Source organism: Lipophrys pholis, assembly GCF_963383615.2.
Source record: "Lipophrys pholis genome assembly, chromosome: 1".
In the NCBI taxonomy this organism is placed as follows: domain Eukaryota; kingdom Metazoa; phylum Chordata; class Actinopteri; order Blenniiformes; family Blenniidae; genus Lipophrys; species Lipophrys pholis.
Window position 1 is genome coordinate 2,429,652 of NC_137635.1, and position 22,067 is coordinate 2,451,718.

Genomic DNA, 22,067 nt, shown 5'->3' on the forward strand with positions numbered 1-22,067 from the left:
GAAAGTCCAGTTGCCTTTTAAGACACGAATCGAGGATCTCGCACGAATTTCTTCAGACGTGCCACAGACTTTGATTACCGGAGTTTCCTGCGGCTTCATGTTCTTTCCAGGGTGTGAATGATGGGTCACAAATCTGATGTCATTCGATGAAGCGGCCTGAAGGTAAAACTATTACTGATCACCGAGCGATCAATTAAACGTGCTGGAAATGAAGATATTCATTTGAACAGCGTGCGTAACCTGGAGAGAATCTAAGTTACATGGATTACTAGTTAGTAGGTTTTCAAGCACATTCACTTGTTGCTGATCAAGTCGTTCTCCTCTTTGTATAAAAGCTCTCCCAAGTTGAAGAGTTGCAGACCTCCGGTATTGAGGCATGGAACCTTGAAAGTGAAAGATGCCGCAAGTTTTCAGCTTCTTTTCATGCCTTCGGCTTAGACTAAATTAAACGACCTGTCCTGGGTTTATTTGATGCTAAAATAAATAACGCATCAGGAATGTCAACAATTTTGACACTGATTCAATCAACAGGAAATATTTGTGCAACAAGCCCCCCCCCCCCCCCCCCCCCCCCAAAAAAAATCAGGTGGATGAGTGTTTGCTTTGAAAGGCAACAACGTTAGAAATGCACAGAATCAGAGCCGGACTGTAATTCTACTTGAACTCAAATCAAAATTACATTTATTTATTGTTTAGACAACATCATAACAAAAATCTTCCACAGTACCATAATGCAAAGCAGTTTTATTTTACATCAAAAGCTGTTTGTGGTCTGAGATCAAGTGCATCCTTCAAAGCTCAGACCTGCAAATGATTTTTGTGCTTATATTCAAGTTCTGAAACAATATGAATAAACTTATGTTATTCATATTGTCCTGATTCAATCGAAGTCTCTTGGTTACATTCATGGTTCAACACTGAGTTTGCTTTTTAAAAACGGACAATAAGGAGTCTATTGTCACAGGCGAGTACTTGGAAGAGGTCTCTGATTGTAAAAGTTCAAACGCAAAAGACATCATAGATGCTTGACAGCAAAATAGATCATGTATTGACTGAATTACCCTGCAGTGATTAGTTTTAAATACTTGCTAAAGCCTTGCTATCTAAAGCCCTTTATAACTTTTCTCACTCTTTCAAACGCTTCAATTAAGCTCAAGAGCTCCTCTACAGTGACGGGGAAAGTGCATCTTCTTCTAAACATCCTGGGGGAAAAAACAAAAACTGCACAGAGCCTGAATGTCTTGGCAGTATTTGGACGACTGTCCTCGTAGTTCTCGCTAATGGCAACACTGCGTCTTTATAACGTTTGTATTTTTGCAGCTTTACACCAGAGAAGAAACACGCTGTAGTTCTTGGCGCTGCACAGACGAGCTGCCAAACTATTAGAGGTTTGAGTGTGAATCCCAACTGTGTGACCTGACGTGGCCTGCTGCTGCTGCGGGCTCCGGGTGACTGTGATCTTCGGGTTGGACGTTTATCCCGCCGCCACGTCTGAGCATTAAACCCTCTCATTTGACTTGGGACGAGCTGTTTGCAGGGAGCTCCGTCTGGATGGTGAAGATCTTCTCTCCGACCACCTCCAGCGAGCTCTCCCCGTGCGATGAACTGGAGGGGCCCTTCTCCGCCGAGGGCTGCTCCAGGTGGTTCCCCTCGTCGGGCTTCAGGATGTCCTCTCTGCTCTGGGGCTTGACGAACTGCACGCTCAGTCTGGGCGCCACCATGGCGCCGACCTGCTGGTTGTGTTTCCGGATGCAGTGGGAGAGCGTGGAGACGCAGCTCTTCTTGAAGTTCTCATTCATGAAGGCGTACACGATGGGGTTGTTGAAGCTGTTGAAAAAGCCGATGGCCTGAACGATGGCCAGGATCATGTTGAGCGTGACGCCGTCGTATTTCTTCTCCAGCTCATCTGGGTAGAGAGACGAGAGCGCGAAATGAGGCACGACACTGAGACCTCACATTTCCTCTTTCACTGTCGTCTTCTAATGCAGTTGTTTTTTGTTTTTGTTTTTCCTGAAGCAAAAAAAAAAATACCCTAAATGTATTCATCTTACCCTGAAATCTGAGCGCTGTCACAGAACAGACCCAAAATACACAAACATCCTTAAATATTCATACTGAAGGTTCACTAATGAAGAAAGCTACGCTTCAGTGATATTCGAATTTCACAGTCAGCTTTTATCTTGTGTCATGATTTAAAGCACAGCATGACAATCTGTGATGGCCGGATGTTTTTCACCAAATATGAGCTCTAAATCAACATCACCCCTGCTCTGTAGGATATCTTTTATCTATTAGTGTCAGAAAGGCCATGTATAAATGTATTACCACTATGATGACTTAAATCAAAACAAACCTACACCATCCTGTGAAGGCCAGAAATATAAACAGTGGGGTTAAGTTTTGCTTTAATACACCCGGCAATACTTACAATACTCGAAGAGCATGTGGACTGTGTGGAATGGAGCCCAGCAAATGGTAAACAGCAGGACGATGGTCACCATCATTTTAACCGCCCTTTTCTTTTTCCTTTGAAAGGAAGAAAATAAAAAAAATCACGAATGTAAACAAAAATATAGATGAAAGTGTTTTGTGTCACAGCAGGTACTTTGATTTATTTTTTTTTTTTTTTAAAGATGCTAAAATATAACAGCAGTGCAAGACTAATGAGACAAAATGTGAACTAAATGTACACAACGTTTTCTGGTTCGCTGATTGAGCATGCAGGAATAATTCCCCCAACCATGTCAGGCGGGGCGGAAAAAAAATCTTTTCTATTTTGTTGAACAGCTTGAAACGCCGTTCTCATGTTAAAGAGAAGTGAGTCATATCTAATTCAAATGTAAGCCCCCATCATCTTGGAGGGTTTTTGTCACAGCACAATAAATCGTTTTGTAAAATCGTCATTTTAAAAATAAATGTTTCATATAAACCCCACAGTGATCAGACATCATTTGAGACGGCTCATTTGAATTAATATGTTTGAAGCTGTGTAAAGTGACAGGTGGTTTTATTTAAGAAGTTCAACGGCATTTGACAAAACTGTGAAAACTTTGAAACATAAAAAGAAATACCTTGAAAGATTTTCTGAATACAAAAGCAAAGAGTCGTTCAGTGGACAATTAAAATCACAGTATAGTCTTGAAGTACTTTTCAAAGTGATTGAACTCTGAATGAAATAAATAACAACCAGCCGCTTAATGTCAAGCGTTTTGTTTTTGTTTTTTTTAAAGAGAAAAGTTCAATCTCAACTCAAAATAACTCCAATGTGAAAGGTAAATAAGGAATGATTTATAAATACGATAAACCCTCATTTTGTTCACAATGGAACATCAACAACAAATCAATTTTGCTTTTAATGAACAAATTAAGCTTATATCAGATTGTATGATGGGTTTTACTGAATGATATACAATGAAGTATGGATGGATTCTTACACATTTCCAAAAATGTTGGCGCATGACTCTGATTACTCGTGTAGTCAACCATCCGCTTGTTACAATAGAATGAAAATATCTGTCAAAGCAGGGTTGTTGTTTTTTTTGACCAATTTGTTTGCCTCATTTTGTTTCGAGTCCTGAGTTTTCTTTCTGAGGTTTCCATTTCGGACGGCAGGCCAGGCAGTTCAGCAGCTGGACTCTCCTTCTGTAACATCATGCTGTTGTCGCAGACAGAGGAGGTGGTCTGACATGAATGAACTATCCAAGGTTTTCCTTGACAGCGATGACGGGCGTGTGCGCTTTACTTTCAGAGTCACGGATGCACCGCAATTCAAGTCTGCCAATGCAGCGGTTTCTGCTTCAGAATTAATCCTGATCTTTACGCTGTGACGTCTGACGGATCACGAGGACTCCATATTTACCTTCAGGTCTGTATCGGCTGCTTTGGGATTCGTCCTGATTGTCTCAGTCAATCAATGTTTAGAGAAAGAAACGGCAATGATCTTTAAAGGCTTTGCAGTCTTATGTTGAAGAACTTAATCTGGCAGTGTTCTCCTTTATCTTTTCTTATCTTCAATCATCTCATATGTTGCGTATAATCTAACAAGTCCCTTTGAGTGGAAAGTTGCTGGAATATTAAGTACGGTCCATCCGAATCGTGCTTCGTTGTAAGATCATCCTCAGTTTTTGTATAAATCAGAGAAATTCTAGATAAACATGTAATCAAATAGCTTTGACTTGTAGTCTATATCAGATATGACAATATTACTACTTTTGTCGTACATGTTGGTGATATGCACTCCTTCATATACAGCCCCTGCCAGTATGTGCTGCCCTTAACTTTCTATAATAAAGCCTAAATCAGTAGAATGTTCCTTCTCTCATGCTTCGTCTTTCCTACGACATCAAATCGCTTTTATTCGTATCGAAGGTCAAATCGTCTGCAGGGCTGATGCCGTTCTTCAATTGCAAAGATTTGGTTTTAGATTTTTCCTCCTGCATTCCTGTCACAGCCACATCTGCATAACCAACCGTATCCCCTCCCCGATCCGTCCTTATTCTGCAAGATTACCCAGCTGTTTCAGTGGAAATCTTCCTCTTTCTTCTCCCTGCATGTTTTAATCCAGAAGCACCAGCAAAAAAAACTGACCTATGTGCTTATTAAAGATCCTTTAGATCAATGGATTGTATTCTCAAAGTCTCTGTTGTCAACATCAGTTAAAGATCTTGCCAGTTGATCCAAGTTTAATTTGCTTCACCTGTTCCCTGTAGAAACCAACAGAATCGCCCAAGCGAAGAAAGTCAACATGCTTCTGCTGCTTCTTCTACAGAGGTCTTGAAACGACTGATTTTTTCCGAATCAATATGCCATTCAATTAGATATATGAAGTCCAATTACATAAAGGGATGTAACTATATGACGAGAGAAATTGTGCAATCAAAGACAAGTGTTTTAAGTTCCCTAAGACCTCATGTTAGTACAGCACCATTACCAGCTGCAGGATTTCCCACGACATGATCAGAGAATTCCACTGAGGCAAACTATCAGCATTTTTCAATATTTGCTGAGACTCTTTCCTTTCCTCTTTCAGCTTCCTGTCTAGTTTCCACTGCAAACTGTGATATGCATGATTTACTTGGCGCCGGTTTTATGATAGATGTGAGCCCAGATGGGATCCAAGGCTTCTAGTCAGGAGGCTGATCTCAACTAACCAAAACCCCTTTTCCATTACTCATATGTTGGTTTTGATCAACATATGAGTTGTCAACAATAGAAATGTTTTGATTTCTGAACTAAACTTTGCGACTGTGACCCTTTGTCCCGGGTACTTTGTTGGCTTCCTTCTTCCGAATATTTCCAATCAGAATAGAATTGCGATTCAGAACCGTCCACAATCTGTGACCAGGAGAAATTCTGATTCCATTGAGCTCCTCAGCCGTTCATCGTACCTGTAAATCTTGCTGATCTCCCTCTGGTTCATGGTGTTGAGGACCGAGGCGTCACCCACTCGCTTGCGGATCCACAGCTCGATGCCGATGCGCGTGTAGAGGAACAGCATGGCTGCCAGGGGGAGCACGAACAGAGCCACCATGATGAAGGTGGTGTAGACCTGCCGGTGGGCCTGAGACCTCCAGCTCTCCTGACAGCACACGTGGTAGTGATCGTACAGGAAATCGTACTTCACCTGAGAAACAGAGCGGAGACAGAAACCTTTTGAGCCCCGCAAGAGCACTTCACTGAGAGAACATAATGCACGACAGGCTCATAACAAGTTCTCCAACCAACAAATAAAGTTCCTACAACTCTAGGATTGAAAAACAACCCTCCCATTCCTTCACAGTGGCTCATGAATGATTTAGTGTATTTGTATAGACTCTATAGTTATAGATATTAGAGATATAAAACCACAACATAACAGACATCGAGCACACGCGTGTGAGTGGCGCCCACCTGACCTTTCCTCCAGTCAAGTACAGCTGTACATGTATTTTGTGTTTATGTTTGCATGAAGGTTTTATTCAGCAAGCGCATTCTTGAAAAAACTTTAATGCAAAGGATGAAGTCACGCTCGCTGACGGTGGAGAAGCACTTGAGAAACTGAAGATGTCCCTGTGTTCTGATTGGCTGCTCTGTTATTCATTCTAAGTGATGGGATCGACTCTAAACGGAATGGAAGGTGCGTTTGATATTTCAGAGAGCGACGTGACATTTCTGAGCGTGTTCTTGTTATTTTACACTCAAGCTGCTCAGGATTTGGTTGAATAGTTTAACTGTGTTGAGGAAGACGACGTTGAAAAGAACAATGTGTCCCAATGTGACAAATCCAACCTCGTGTTAAGGGTTAGTGACGCCCTCGAGGTGAGAGAAGACTCGGGATCAAAAGATCCCAGGTTTGATCTTTGATCCCCCGCAGCAGACAGGTCACCACTGTGGGTCCCTGAGCCTGACCTTTGACCCCCACTGTCACGTGGCTACCGAGGAGTCAACGCCACAGCTTTTTTTTATTGTCTCTTATGGTTGAGCCGGTCGGTGCATTCAAATCGGCAGACACTCAAAGTTGAAGGCTGTGCTGTTATTGCATTTCACACCTGGTTTCGAAGATAGAAAACCTGTGTGTTGCAGGCCACTTTGTAAAGTCCTTACCTCGAGCTGCTGCACAAACAGCATCGGTGACCCCACTATCACTGAAGCAATCCACACGAGCCCTGCAAGGTTCGACAGATAAAACAGAAATGTTTTCACAGGAGTTTACATTCTGCAGCGTCTCCATGAGCCAATAAACACAGATGTTGCCATAGCGATTCAAAGACAGCTGCGTTCATGTGCTTATCATCAATCAGCAGTCACAGCAGCTGCATAATTAATTATTCTCTTGAGTAATTAACAAGCTTTCAACCCTGTGTGAGTCTCCACACGCTCCCTCCATAGTTCATTATTCTTCCAGAGTGAGGAAAGCAAAGTATGCAGACTGCATGCTGGAGGATCCAATGTGTTGACGTCACCAGATATCACTTTTGTTTTGGTCATTTGTTTCTCACTGAAATATCCACATTTTGCGTCGTCATTGCATTCGAAGCACTTTTTTCCATTTCCTAAATTCTTTCGGTACATTTTCCAGTTGAATTACCTTTAATAGTATTCAGTTTTCTCGTTCTACTAAGTTTCAATGAAACACATGCCCGGGCTCATCTGGAAGGTGAACGTCTCTCCTGGAGCAAATATTACATAACACTCTCGGATACTTTCAAGTACATCCACTGGGAGGAAAACTGCCACCAAAGCACCTCATGGTTAAAAAAAACTATGCAAATAGTAGATTTAGTTTGGAACAATATAAACAGCAGAATACGTTGAGGCTCTTACAACATGATGAATGGGAAGATGCTGAAACTCTAATTGATTTACATTTATGAGTTGTAGAGAGGACAAAAGAAACACATCCTGCAGGCATGACTCTCATGCATATTTCCATTAATGCAGTACAAGAAAAGGCTTTCACTCGTAGTCATCCACCACTAAAGATCTCCACACATGAAACCTGCGTCTTTGCCGCACAATACTTGCATTCACTTAGTTTTAATCATGTGGGGTCGTTTATTCCAGTGTGTGAATGTGCACAATTCAAGAGAGAGTTAAATAAAGTACATTTAAGTAATCCCGAGGACAGAGGATGCACTGCTGAAAGCACAGTGACCCATCCAATGCGAACATGTAATACCTAGCATTTTATATGCTCTTCTGGACGAGTACTGCCTCCTCATCTTCAGCGGGAAGACAATTCCCTGGTAGCGCTCGATGGCAATGCAGGTCATTGTGAGGATGCCTGTCACGATGGCTGTCGTCTGCACAAAGGGAACAGTCTTGCAAACCAGGACTCCTGCAAGAAAAATAATAAAAGATAGAGGATTTTAACAGCAGATCAAATGAAGTATCTCCTGGAAATATGCAAACTGTATTTGTATTATAGGATGATAGGAATTTGAAAAAGCTAAGTTCTTCCTGCTGTTCTTCCTCGTCATGAAATGACATAACAACCAACGGTGACGACACAATAGCAAGCACACACAATTCACAGATAATCAGGTGCAGACTGGGAACACACACGTTAAGAGTGTACCTCCCGAGCTAATTGTGAGCACATGGAGGAAAATGCTTTGAGCCACAGGCCATTTTACCATGGTACAGGCGGCTGTTTGTCACATTCACTGGTCACAATGCTGAGAGCTGCTGTGGAAACTCCACTCTAATGACCACATGTTTGTCTGAAATCAGCTGGAAGCTTCAACGGTTTAGAGAACAGTCGCTCAAATCTCGGTGGATTGAAGAATTTAACTGTAAAGTGTCGGTATGGAGAAACACCGCTGTGTGCTAATTATTCAACCAAATCATTCCATTAAAACGACACAAATTATTTAACCATTTCTAGTGAAAAATTTAATGAAAAATAAAAAAAAATAAAAAAATAAATCCCTCCCGTTCCTTTTTGTTACATAACCATGCATACTTGCATAATCCCATTTTGGAAGAAAGAAATAAGACGTGAGCATCGCAAACTTGTATGAACTCACAGAGAACAAACAACGTGTGAAAATCCAAAGTTAAAACACATAAAGAAACATCTTTCAGTCTCACATATTCACATATTTTGCTTTCCTCAATCATCTTCACAGTTTCTTTTTTGGGGGGTTCTGGTTGGTGGGGTGGGGTGGGTGGGGGGGTTGTGGGGGAGGACTTCCTTCCTGCAGTCACTTTTGTTTTTTCTTTTCCAGAGACGCGATATCATCCATCATTTGCAGGCACCTGCTCCAGCCGTGCTCCCGCTGTTCCATAACATTGTGTACGCTCCCGGAAACTAATTGCTCTGCTTGTGCGCTTGCAGGTGTAAATGATGTATTTGACTGCCATGCATTATTCAGGCGTGTTGCATGTTTTTATTTTTTCAACAGTAAGTTACTGACTTCTTTTCTTTTTCTTCTTTGCAGGCTGCGCTGCGTCGCCAACTCTCACGCGCGTGAAAGTAATTCGTGAGTCAATACATCTGTGCTTTCCTTCCGTGCGCACGTTTTTAAAAGTTCAACAAAAATAAGAAATAAACAAAAAGTGAGACCCACCTCCGAACCACTCCGAGGAGATGTTCTGCAGCAGGGTGAAGGGGATGCAGAAGAACGTGATGAGCAGGTCGCTGACCGCCAGGGAGCAGATGAAGATGTCCGTCGCCGTCTGGATCGCGCGCTTCTTCACAACTATGTAGATGACCAGACTGTTCCCGGCCAGCGCCAGCACGAAGATCACCACGTACATGATCACGAAGGTGGCCTTGGCGCTGTACGGCAACTCGGGGACGTAGACGAGCGGCTTGATGTTGTAGATCTTGACGAACTCCTGGCGGCTCAGGTTGTAGAACTGCAGCATCTCCTCCAGCACCTCGGGGGTGATCTTGGAGGAGCCCTGCCCGGAGTCGGTGGAGGCTGCCGCCATCCCGGTCCCAGCCCTTAAAGGTCCACCGTGAGAAGGTTCAGAGCTGGAGGCTGCTCTCCATCCTGCAGGTGCATGTGGATGTTGCACTGACTCCTTGATTCTGCTGGTGTCGCTGCACATGTGGTGTTTTTTTTTTTTTTGCCGGTCTGGATCGACCTCCTCCAAGACAGGGTGACAGACCAATGATGGATCTGCTGAAATCCACATCATGATCTCTTTTTAATGGGAAAACGATGTGACATTTGCTTCACCACTTTCTCTCTCCCTCTTTTAATTAGTGCCCTCATGATTGATTTAGGATTATTTTCCCTACATTTGTGAGATATTTGATTTGTGCCATAATTACTTTCAAATTTAATATATTTTATATATGGGATGAAAATGTCAAAATATTTTTTGCAAAACCACACAATTATTACTGAAAATGACTACAATCGCAACATAAAGCTCATAATAATTATACCTTATTAGTTTAGTTCAGTTTATTTCATTCATTGTAAAAAATAAATAAATACATTTAAATAATAATAGATTATATTGAAAATTAAAAGCAAACAGCACATAACAAATGACAATCAAAATGACTATAAAGTCCAAGAGGCTCTCTCTTCAAAAAAACTAAACAAAAAACACTGATTCCCCGACACTATTTCTTGGTATTTCAATATAAACCAAGTTGTTGTTTTTTCTTCCGTTTTTTAATTCAGCATGTGTTTTAGAGTCTTTCAAGTCCTTGTCTAGAATTTCCATAACTGGACCCCTTTTACTGAAATGCAACGTTCCCTGACTTTGGTCTTAATTTGTTTTTCTTTTGTTTGTTTGTTGTTTTTTTTTAAAGTATCTGCTAATTTTAAGTTGTAGTTGCTTTCTCTTTTTACAAGTCTATTTTAAAATTTAATGGGTAAAACTTTTTTATGAGCTTTATACATTATCTGAAGAATATTATAATCCACTATGTCATTATATTGGAACAACTTTAACCGGCTGAATATTGGGTTTGTTGGATCTCTGTATTTTATTTCGACTGATTATTCTTTTCTGTAAGATGAAAAGTAACTGGGTGTTTGTCTTGTTGGCATTTCCCCAAAACTCCCCACAGTAGGTTAGATATTGAAGAATCAGAGTTATATGACATGTACATTGCTTCGTCATTACATTATTTACTTTGTATAATACAGCACAAATTTTAGTTATTTTTATTTTCTGGAGCAAAATACAATTAAATGCCCCCCCCCCCCCAAAAAAAAACTATGCATGTTTTTTTTTACAAACTCACCCTGACAGCACGGCTTTGAGGCGAGTCTGTTATCTTTCATGGCAGCATCCCCGATATCTCAGCCCGGGTCTCAATGTTATATTGTGTCTGCTACGCCAAATAAATTATTTAAAAAAATAAATGTTATCCATCACATTTTTACAATTTGCTTGGTGCTTTGCCAGGCCGGATCAGAGTCTCTTGCGGGCTGGTTTTGGCCCACGGGCCTTATGTTTGACCCCCTTGCATTAACGCCCCTCATACGCCCAGTTTGATTGGGAAAGGTTCTGTTTGGAGTTTGCATGTTCTTCCTATGGAAAAACGGTCCAGTGTTTCCCAATCTCAGTCCAGGAGGTCTGTAGCACCGCATTATGTAATCTTCATACAATGTGTAATAATGTAATCCATTTTCACCTCATAATGTAATAACGCCACATTTTGTAATAAAGGTCTTGAACGCATTTCATAATAAACTTCACCGCATTTTGTAATAACTTGTTACATACTGCAACAGTTATTACAAAATGCTGGTGTTCCACTTTTCTTTTTTAAAGACAATTTAATAATTTGGAGCATTATCTAATGAACATTGTCCTTTATCTATATCGTTCTATGTTTATTAATTAGGAAAACATTTTAATTCCCTAGTTGAACTAGCATTATGTGTTGGCCTTTGCGTTATTACATAATGAAGTGAAAATGATATACATTTTTACATGCTGCACCATTATTACATAATGCGGCGCTATAAGGTCAAAATATGACTGAGCACTTCTCCCACAAAGATTCATGACGGTTAATTTAATGGGAATAACTTTTCTCTTAATGAACTGTATTAAGCACTTTATTTTATTAAGCGAAGACTGGAATACAGTGATTCACAGTAATTTTTCTGTAATTAAAACAATCATTATCCTACCATTACCTGTGAAACCAGTGGTTTGTAATTGTTGGAAATCAGCTGGTGGACCTCGAGGTATGAGGAGTGCATTTGGCCCAGTTGGACCTTCTGAGACAAGCGTGTAACGGAATTATCCCTGGCTTGAATGAGATTATAGTGAAAGCCGCTGCTACCCACTCGAATCACCATCACTATGAGCCCATGTGCAGGGCGACCATCAACCCAACCATCAAGAAGCATTCAGAAACCTTTAGCGTTCTCATCATCGCTCTGTTGGTGCCCACTATTCCTTCATGTTGGAATAGGTGCAGAAGAAGACAAATTATAGTTTACTATTCCTTTTTTTTTTCTTTCCAACTGAATGACTGTATCTCTGTAGGAGTGAATGAAACTGTGTGTGTTTGTCCATCAATCAGTGTTGCCCTGTGTTGGACTGGTGGCTTGTCTTAGACGTACTCAATCCTTTACTCAGAGTAAAGTAGGAGCTGCTTCACTCCCCACTATTAACTATAATCTAGACAAAGTAGTCTTGGGAAATGGCTGTCTTTAAAAACAATTACTCTACAGAAATCATATTTCTTTTGCACAAAGTGTGGAAGAGATTTATATTTTTTGTGCTCGTTCAGTTCACTCAGTTTTTCCATGATTAATCAGTCCTTGTTGGTGAATGCGCCTGAAACTTTGCAGATAGACCAGCTTTAATTACAGTTTTCCACACAGTCATAGACAGCGGGGCGTTGAAACACTCAGAGAAAAGATTCAATATCAATCAATTTCTCTGGTTTCAGTTTGCTGTTGAAGCTTTTTTAGTAGGTCGTTAAAGATGAACCGTTGAATGTTCCTTAAACTTATAAGATCCAACCACAGCAACATATTCAACAATTCTAAAAGAAACAGAGAACAATATATAGATCCTCCCTCTTTTGTCCCACTTTCAACAAATTATATCTTAAAATTTACAAGATGCGCAACATTATAATGTCCCAACTTTTTGTTATTGGACCGAAATGTCTGTTGAGTTTGCGCTGAACTTTTCTTTCTTTCTGCCTATTTTCAGGTTCCTCGAGTTTCTAAAAGGTGAGATGAGATGCTGAGGCTTCATCAGGCTCCTCTCAAGTGGAACCAGTTCCCAGTTTCATTAAATCGGGCAAACACAGTCTCTATATTTAAAATCTGGCTTAAAAACTTTCCTGTTTGATCAAGCTTACTGCTCTGTCCTATTTTCCTCTATCGCCACGACATGTCATTAACTTTCTGCTCTCTCTCTCTCTCTCTCTCTCTCTCTCTCTCTCTCTCTCTCTCTCTGAATCTGGAATCTGCACCATAATGATCACTTTGCTATCTGCTGTCAGTTGTTCTCTGTGATATCCTTTGTTCTCTCACTATCATCTGATCACAATTAGCAATCAGAAAGCCACAACCTGAGTCGGGATCTGATTGAGGAGTCTTACTGGTGAGAAACAGATGTCCTGCTTGCTCATGTGGAATTTCAGTACTTTGGAATCGATATTTAAGAAGAATTTAAATCGACATGACATAGCTCTGTTGTAACAGGCACTGATTAAATAAAATGGCATTGAACAGAAAAATAACGTGGAAATCAGAAATCTATTGGAATAAGGAATGAAGAGTATTTTTATGTCCTTCATACATGTTGAATCCTCCCAAGATTCTAATTTCCAGTCCAATTTACTTCATCCTTCAGCTATATTTCTGGATAATGGTGTTTTTGTTTTGTAAATAGTTCGAAGTAGCTTTCCCTGAATGTGGGGAAACATGTTGCATGTAAACGGTCTGAGCCGAACATCCTGAGGAGGATTTCCAAACGTATATGGAGGAGTTCTCTTATAAGACACAGACTGTCATTCATCCATGTAAAGACTAATGGGGTAAAGTAGATCCTCGTGGTTGAAACATCCTGCTTTGGATCATGTCTTTCTTGGCTCATTTCCTGCAAAAAATGAACATTATCACAATTTCCTGTATCATGATGTTGAAAATGTACCATACAACAGTGCAAGAGTTTTCCCATGGTTTAGGGTTTCTTGGTCATTTCTGATAGACAGAATGAATTACTGAATAAAAGCTTATGTGCAGTTGGTGATCGTCTTAATCCTTTATTAGAAACGTGTGTTGTTTTTTATTAAACATATTTTGTGGCTTTTACCACGTCACACTGACTCATTGACGGGAATATTTCTGGATCTACTTGTTTTGGTTGCTATGTATGTATTTGGGGTAAATCCATGTGGTTTTAATTACTCCTTCGTGTCTTATGTGTTTACAAGTGATACCTCCATTGAAGTATATTTAAGATGAAACCCATACTTCCAGATTTGTGTCCGGATGCTCGTGTGTCTGCAAAATGACCGCTGTCTTGCTCAACTATGGTCCAAGAAAACAGCAATCTAGTTCTTCTTTACTTTTTTTTTTTTATTCCAATTCTTTTTTTAATCTCACACTCAATGCGTTTCAGTTGTTCAAGGCTTCAATGCATCACAGGTGGCAATGTACGCAGGGTATTTTTAAACTAACAGCTCTGTTCTCACATACAAAAGAAGCCTGATATTTTATACTCATAGACATTATGTGATGTGATGCACTGACTCAAGTGGTCGTTTTCTCCTGGAGAAGCTCTCAAGGTTCTTCAAATCTATATGTCAGTTTGTTATGTAACTGTTCTTCAGGTACTTTTCTCCTCCTGTCTTTTTTTTTTTTGCTTTTTTTTTTTTTTAAACAAACAGAACTTTATCCAGCTGTTTTTAAACAGCCAGAACCTCTCAGTATTCATCCTTCACGTGGAGGCTGTTACCGGAGGTTAATATCATTCAAAACAAATCATAGTGTAACTGCAGGACATTTCAGTTTACTGGTTTTTTTTTCTGTGATTCGTTTTTTCTGCTATCACTGAACACAAATTGACCTTTTTCAGCAATGGTAAAAGTTTTCGAGCGATGCACCTATATATATATAGTATTCTGAACAATGTCCTCAGTAGCTGAAGCATCAACGTTGTTTGAGTGTGTTGGGCCTTGGAGATGGACCCCCAGGCTGCACACGACAAACCTACTTATTGTGTGTGAAGTTATTTAAAAGGAAGGAAAGTTTCAGTATAGTCCCGCTCTAACTAAAGAGACTCTTTTGAACACATTTAGCTGAATAAATTTGTCTTTTATCCGGGAAATAAAAGGGGAAAAGCTCTTCTTGCAGCCAACAACTTGTAGAAACTGATGTTATACTGACAAATAATCACTAATGAGTTTTCATATCTGATACTTGTCATAATAACTAGAAGTAAAGTGGACCGGATAAAACAACATTCGTCCTGAATTCATCCTTCTATCAACATCACTATACAGCCAAAGTAGATAAGCTCGCAAGGCTACATAACACACCGCTGATGCTGATGTTTGTGTCTACAATTTCAGGTGGACGCATGTCTGGAGTCCAACTGCTGGTGAAGGTCAGGGAGAAATACCAGCAGACCACTTTCAGGATTGTAACTATCAACCCAGACTGTTTTCTTTTTCACAATAACACCAGTTGAAGACAACATAGAGCATTTGATGGTCAGGTGTCGGTCCTCTCCTTTCACCCACCAACTTTTAAAGAGCCAAATGATTCCGTAATATTGGAGGAATTAACTTCAAGCTGCTTTGCTGAAAGAGAAAAAAAAAAAAGAGAAAAAATGCTGTCCTTAGTGTGTCAGCACACAACATGCCATTGTTTAGGTCCTGTTTCTTAGCAACAAAAGCAACACAGAGCATCGAGTCCCAAAGGATTGTAGCTGCAGCCTGTTTTCACAGGTAAGTCTCCATATTTATTTATTATTCTAAACATCTAGAATAGTTTTTTTGTAAATTTTTTGTCCACCTGGAAGAACAAAAAACATCCATTTGTCGAGATTTCAGTGGAAATCTGAAAAGTTTCTCTCATGCCTCTTTGTGGTGCGCAATCACAACTTCTGCACTAAAACTGTTTAATATCAAAGGCTATTTGCGTCTCTTCACATTAATAGGAGATTATCCTCGACAGGTTTTCATCACTTCCCCAGATTAGAGCCGAGCAATCCAGCTGCCGTTCAGATATGTCAACAGCACAGGGTCCAGGCTCCCGGGGTTCCACCGGGGAGAGGAGCCACAGTCACGTCGATCCGGTGCCGCTCACTGCCGACTTCAACAAAATGCTGACAAAAAGCAGCGCCCGCTTTGGTGCCTTGAGTCACCACTCGTTCTTTTCCCGCCACAACCCTCATCCAAACCGGGTGAGGCACATTCAAGGTACGCACACCGGCAACCTGGACGCTCATGCTGATCCTGACGCTTCAGTTATTGCTAATATCACTCCAAAATGGATTTTTTATTTTTATTTTATTCTGATGGCTTTTTCTCTTGAGAGACTTTATATTTTTTATATTTTTAGAGTTGCTCTTACCTGCAGTAATCCTGCGTCACACATGCAGGTTGTGGTACTAGATATTGAACATGCAGTACCAAAATAATACAGATGAAACGGCAACAAAACTTCAAGTTCTCTTCAAAAACATAGGCTTTGCCTTCCTTTGTGAACAATGTCCACTTTATGACAGGGAGTGTTGCGTCCCTAGAATAACAACAGATCAAATGATCTATTCACACATCTAACATCAAGCTTTAACCATCTGTGCGAGGTTGGAAGGGTCTGACAAAGAAAGAAAAAATAATAATAAATAAATAAATTGGGGAAAAAAAGACGAGACGAAGCCCCGCTGCTGCAGGGCTGTTTGTGTTCAGCGTCCCTAAAAATACAGCTTTCAGCTTTATAATCACACATTCCAAACAATCACAACATTAAACACTTCATTTGCACAACATGTTGTGAATTTTAAATTGTTCCATTGGGTGTAAACATCCCTAACAGTGATGACAGTAAACACTTACTTTTGTTTTTGTCTCATCTCGTCGCCTTCTGAAGTCCATTCTTAATCCACTTCTCTGTTTCTCTGAGGTGCTTATAGTACCTTCTAAATGCTCAAGTGTCTGTTCTTCTCTTGTGATTTACATTTTCTTTCCCTTGTTGTGTCTTGTTATCACTAACAACAATCTTAACGTGAAGCGTGAACAGTCTTGATATATGCCTGCTGACAGAACGTGTCACTGCAGAGTGCAACGTTTCTAAATTTGGACGTTTCTAAACAGGTTACCGATGATACAGCAGGGTTGTGTTGGATTTGACCCGTGCTCTCACACGTTTGACACTGGTGCTCTACAGTGCTCGCAATCTCTTCACGGGCAATCATCTTTGTCTTTTCCCTGCTGCAATCAGAAGTCGCCACAGGAGATCATCTGCCCCCATCTCATCCTTTCTCCTAACCTCCTCTGTTGTTCCACCAATCTTCTCCACGTTGTCCTTCGCTACATCCATGAATCTTCTCGGGCGTCCTCCTCATCCCCCAGTAGTTTCTCTTTCTGTTGCTTATTCCACAACTCATGCACTTACAACCGATTCGTATTATTTTCTGTGCAATTTCCCTTTGAACCAACAAGTTAGCGTCACTTGTTAAATCATATGCATGTTGGATTTGCTTCATAACTGGACCATCTTCAAAAACCTGCTTATTTGCTTCTAAAGTTCCACACGTTTCTTTGTAATACAAGACAAGCTTGTTGATGCAGCCTGACATTAGTTAAAATGCAACCGACACATGATATCAAATTCCTTCTGAGTGTTGAAACATTGATGAGCTATACAGTGTGTTACATGAAGGATATGACCGGGATAAAAGTAGGTTTCCTCCCTGAGGCTGTTTCCTTTAGTCTCAGTGGGAACTCCGTGGGCTTTATTTCCTCAGGTACAGCTTTGATTGCCCGGCACTTCTGAAACACTCCAACATGCATGCGCGCAGAGTGAATACAGTTTCATTTCTCTTTCCCCCAGGACTTAATGGAAGGCCAATTTGCACGGTGAGAGACGATTGGTTTGTCACCTCATCGTTATTTCCTCACCCATTCCTTAAGAGCCACCTTCTGAGGAAGGCGGCGGAGCCAGCTTTTGCTTTTCCTCACGTTCAAAGTCTACATGGAGTGAGCGGAAACAAAAACAATTCAGGCATGTTCATGCATGTGCATCGCACGCAAACCTCTCGTTCCTTTGCTAAACATCTTCAAATAGTCCGATTTGAATTTTAAGTAAAAACTCTTGTTCTTTTGCATTATTCTACAGCACTGTTTTCAGAGGCCTGGAGGGATGAACTCAAGGAACTGGTTGCAAAAGTCAATCTGTCTTCCCAGGCACAAAAAGACAAAAAAGAGGTATGCATATTTTAGTTTCAACTGCATTTTGAATGCTGTGAATGGTAAGTTGGAATAATGGCATACATCTCATGCCTGAGTACGCTTTTACCTGCAGCTAAATGAAACCTTTAAAGGCAATAATTTGCATCTCATAGAAAGCACGGATACCTGAAGTTGAATATAAATGCACAGAATCTTGACTTGTGCCTGATTTCTTGCCTTTATTAAGCACTATATGCAAAGATGGAGAATTCCGTCAATGTATTTCAGGCAACGCAAGAGGATGGACTCGTCCGTCGACAGACACAATATTCGGCCGAATCTGGGAGGATTATCCCTCCATCCTCCAGGTCTTACCACCGCAAATCCTATTCGCAGCACCTGAAGTATCCTCAACCTTTCCAGGATCTGGAGCTGACGGTGATGCACTCTTTCTTCCGTACTCTCACTTTATTCAATATCATGGTGATTGTGGAACATCAACACAGAAGTACTAAAGTCACACAACTCCTCTAAAGTGTACAGGTTTCCACCTCCGGACGCTCTACTTGTGTTTTGTTACTGTGAAAATAATCTCTCTGGAGCCAACTGCGGTTTCCCACTAAGGCTGTTATCTCTTCAGGTTTTGGAGGTACTTTGTCAGATCCTGCAAACAGACTCCCTGTCCACAGTCCAGCAGTGGCTTCTGCTTGCAGGACAAAGAGGTAAATTGTCTCCTTTCACATGGACAATAAACATTTCTATTAATTTAAGTTGTCATGCAACCACTTCCTCTGCAGCTGGAGAAAGTGAAAAGTGGATATTGATTATAAAAGACTGCAGTAGCACTAAAAATGACACATTCTCTCCATTGAGTTATTCTGCAAATCTTTAAAAACAATTACTTGTAGAATCTTTTAGGAAAACGTGAACGTTTCTAACAAAAACCTTCAGTGTGGAGCTTTTGTTCCGCCCAATGAGAGTGACACAAAAACACTCGCAGAAGTGAAGGGCATTGTTGTTATCTCTGAAATTCGTTGTGTCTTACAAGAATTTTCGTTTTGGCCAAATAACATATGGAGAGTTGAGAGTATTTAGTGGCAGAGGGCTGAAATACATGTTAACTGACTTGGCCAGAACGTTTGGAGTCATTTGCTTTGCTTTTTAGTGGTTATTCCAAATAGCATCTAGGAATTATGGATCCACTGTATCTAAGTGTCACGAAACTCCTCATTCACCACATTTTAAATGAACAATCAATCAATGGACGACTAAAAAGAAAAAAGTAGTGAAGGTCTTGAATGACTTGAGCTATTTCCCATCACTGGAAGCATTCATCTGCTTTCTCATAATCTCCTCACTAAAGCGAATCAACTCAATTGCCCATTGAAATGGTATAATAACTGTAATGACTCTATAGCTGCAAGTATGTGATGTGACAGAGAAAGATCTGGTGATGGGGATGATCAGACAAGCTCTGGGCGGCGTCGATCTCTCTGGTCGTAACCTGCAGCACTTTCAGCCTTATCACGCCGCTGCGTCTCCGCCATCATCCTTTCAGCCCCCGTGGAGGAAAACAAGGAAAACATGGTCAGGATGAACTCATACATATTCTCTGTCTTTTTTTTTTTTCTTCTGCTAAGACATGCTTCAAGCTTAATGTGTCTGTTTACCGTACAGTTCCCATAATGTGGACCAACCATTCTGCGATGACAAACCAGGTAACTTCCTGTTTGTTTTGTCAAATCATGTTGCTATTTACCCTCATCAGAAGGTTTATCCCAAAGTAAATCAGTTCCCTATGATTTGCTTTTTAGAGTTTGTTAATGGACATGTCTTCTCTTCGCCGTGATAAAATTGCCAAACCGTCTTCAGCCTTGTCCTTGGTTGAAGTGACAGATACTCAGTTTGAGCCAAAAAAAAAAACTTTTTTCGTTTGGTGTCGCTTTTATTGTTGACACAGCTGGGGATCCTGACAGTTATTGGAATTCTTCATTTATTCTTCTAAATTCATGTTTTTACTCAAATGAATTCATTTTAATGTTTACCCACTTTCTAACATTTCCCCAAAGCCGCAGATTAATAGACTATTTGCATCATCATCATCATCATCATCATTGTCATATATTATGGAAAAAAAACTCAAGCTGGGAAAAGTTACAATTCGCTTTTTTAAATGCTTTGCACTAATTTCTTAGTTTTCCTGTTCATTTCTTGTCTTACTAATACTGAATAATTTATGAAAGTGTTGAACGTGATGAAATAGGTTTTGGTTTCACATTACTTGTTACATATTCATTTTGTTTCAATATATTCAGAAAAGGACAGATGTGACCTTGACTGTGTTAGACGTTGCTCTCTTTTTGTCTGAAGCTGACATGACTGCTCTTTGCAGAGAGGATTGGAGATGCAGAAGTCCTTGAAATCCACTCAGTGTCTCCGGATCCCCTTCAACGCTCTCGCACTGACCATGCATAGAGTCCACGCATTGAAAGTCACCATGGTGATGGTTGTATGACTGTTTGGTCGGTAATTACATAAATAATGTGTCTTGTGGATTATTTTATAATTGCTTAGTATATATTTGTTAGATGAGCTCACTAGAGTTGTAAATGAAGACTACTATTTACGCTATCAGTCTTTGTCAAGATTAAAGATTATGTCACACTTGGATTTTTGCCTGTGTGAAGAATATATTGAATAAAAAAATGCTTGGAAATTCATCCTTTTTTTAATTTCCAGTGAATTGGTGTGATTTAGTTTTTCTCTACTTCACTTTGTTGTCTCTTATGAAACGCCGCGGACTCCCATTCCAATTACTGATTATAGCAAAGGCAGACATCCACTGTCACCAATATACGAAAGCAAGAGCCTTCAATATGAAAGCAATTGACTGTTTCCCCAAGTCTGCTCTTGATTCCAGAAATGATCCTATCAGCATTCCGGCTACATAAAAGAATAAAAAAGGAAATGCATTTAAAAGTCTAAATGTATTCTACACACAAAGCTGCTCCTGTAATGGAGTGTTGTAATAAACTAGCGTTGCAACAAGACCAAGAAATATAGACTTATTCGCTTTACAAAAAAAAAAGGATTATACAAAATAAATAAATGCAATTAAAGACACGATTCTTTTGGCTGGGCAGTTTGTAGAGCACAGAATAGGCTAAGAAACAGCAACTACACCAGATTAATCTCTCAGAGTGAATCATATGCATCTTTCTGTTTAGCCATTTTAGTGATAAAGTTTTCGTGATTTACGGGCACATGTGCACTGTTATGGGTAATGCTTTATGAAGAAACAAATTTCACAAAAATTATACCAACACTACTATTTCCCTTAATAATGTATTTGTGGTGATTATTCGTGTGCATGTTTCAACACTTTTAGAATTTCAGTGGGATTTGAGTAAATGTGTGGATTCAACTGCTCTGTTCCTATTTCATTTAAGCTCTTATTCACTGGAGGTAGAGCATCTTCAGCACCACAAACATTACCCTTTGGCAGTATCCACGGTACCGAGGGGGCCGTATAGCTGCTTTGAGTATAGCTTACGTTTATACAACCTGGGTTGAGGATTTTTCAGTTTCATGAGAAATGAGCAGTTTGAATGGTTACTGATTCTTATAAATGGTAAGTGCCACAGAAAACAAGCATGCTCGCCACATTCACAATGACAAATTACTCCGTTATTAGATTTCTTGCACAACACTGTGCTCATGCGAGTCACGTGGTTTGGTCACCTTAATGACAAATTTACTTTATGTTTGTGGATATCAGTGGAAGGTTCAGAGAATTATGAGACCACAACACACAGAATACAATCGGTAAAAAGGTTAACAGTCAAAGTAACCAGATTTAATCTCATACTGGGTAATACTCTTAAGATAAGTGAGAAATCAGGTGGAACTACTGATAATATTAGAACATAGATGCTTAATCCCTCGAGTGGTCGCTGTATTTATAAACCCAACTCAGTATGAATAGTTGTACAAACGTCTGCACTGAATAATCTGATTTCATTAATCAACAAACTGTGGGAGACATGTGATCGCTGTGATCGTTTTCTTTCAATATCATCTTGAAGTTGTTTAACACACATGAATATGTCACTCGAAAAAAAGACCCTACATTCATTTTACATTAAGAAGTTGTGAACTTGTCTTCTATTCATCTAAACCTGTGAACTCACTTCCAGCTATGCGCTTTCTATCGCCACTGACTTGTGATTTGATCAGTAAA

At 40.1% G+C, this 22,067-nt stretch overlaps 2 protein-coding genes across 2 annotated transcripts; one reads left to right on the forward strand and one right to left on the reverse strand.

The window, feature by feature from the left end:
* Positions 1-649: 649 nt before the first annotated feature.
* qrfprb (pyroglutamylated RFamide peptide receptor b) lies at positions 650-9,499 on the reverse strand. The gene is made up of 6 exons (XM_080474183.1): positions 9,051-9,499; positions 7,658-7,816; positions 6,583-6,644; positions 5,388-5,623; positions 2,429-2,526; positions 650-1,906 (listed from the first exon to the last, which is right to left on the reverse strand). Exons 1-6 carry the CDS (start codon positions 9,415-9,417, stop codon positions 1,509-1,511), a joined length of 1,320 nt encoding a protein of 439 aa, XP_080330309.1. The 5' UTR covers positions 9,418-9,499; the 3' UTR covers positions 650-1,508.
* Positions 9,500-15,660: 6,161 nt separating this feature from the next.
* Positions 15,661-20,342, forward strand: tbata (thymus, brain and testes associated; the record flags this gene model as incomplete). Its single annotated transcript, XM_080478296.1, has 8 exons — positions 15,661-15,853; positions 17,490-17,660; positions 17,775-17,863; positions 18,116-18,265; positions 18,468-18,549; positions 19,267-19,414; positions 19,505-19,610; positions 20,220-20,342. The coding sequence occupies 8 exons, from the start codon at positions 15,661-15,663 to the stop codon at positions 20,340-20,342; spliced, it is 1,062 nt and encodes a 353-aa protein (XP_080334422.1).
* Positions 20,343-22,067: the final 1,725 nt, after the last annotated feature.

Bases quoted from the DNA above. Each gene is read 5' to 3' on its own strand.
- qrfprb (XM_080474183.1), bottom strand. From the start codon at position 9,417: ATGGCGGCAGCCTCCACCGACTCCGGGCAGGGCTCCTCCAAGATCACC. The intron at 5,624-6,582 runs GTAAGGACTTTA...TCTGTTTCTCAG, and splicing joins TGTTTGTGCAGCAGCTCGAG to GTGAAGTACGATTTCCTGTA. The intron at 1,907-2,428 runs GTAAGTATTGCC...CTCTCTACCCAG, and splicing joins CCACATGCTCTTCGAGTATT to ATGAGCTGGAGAAGAAATAC.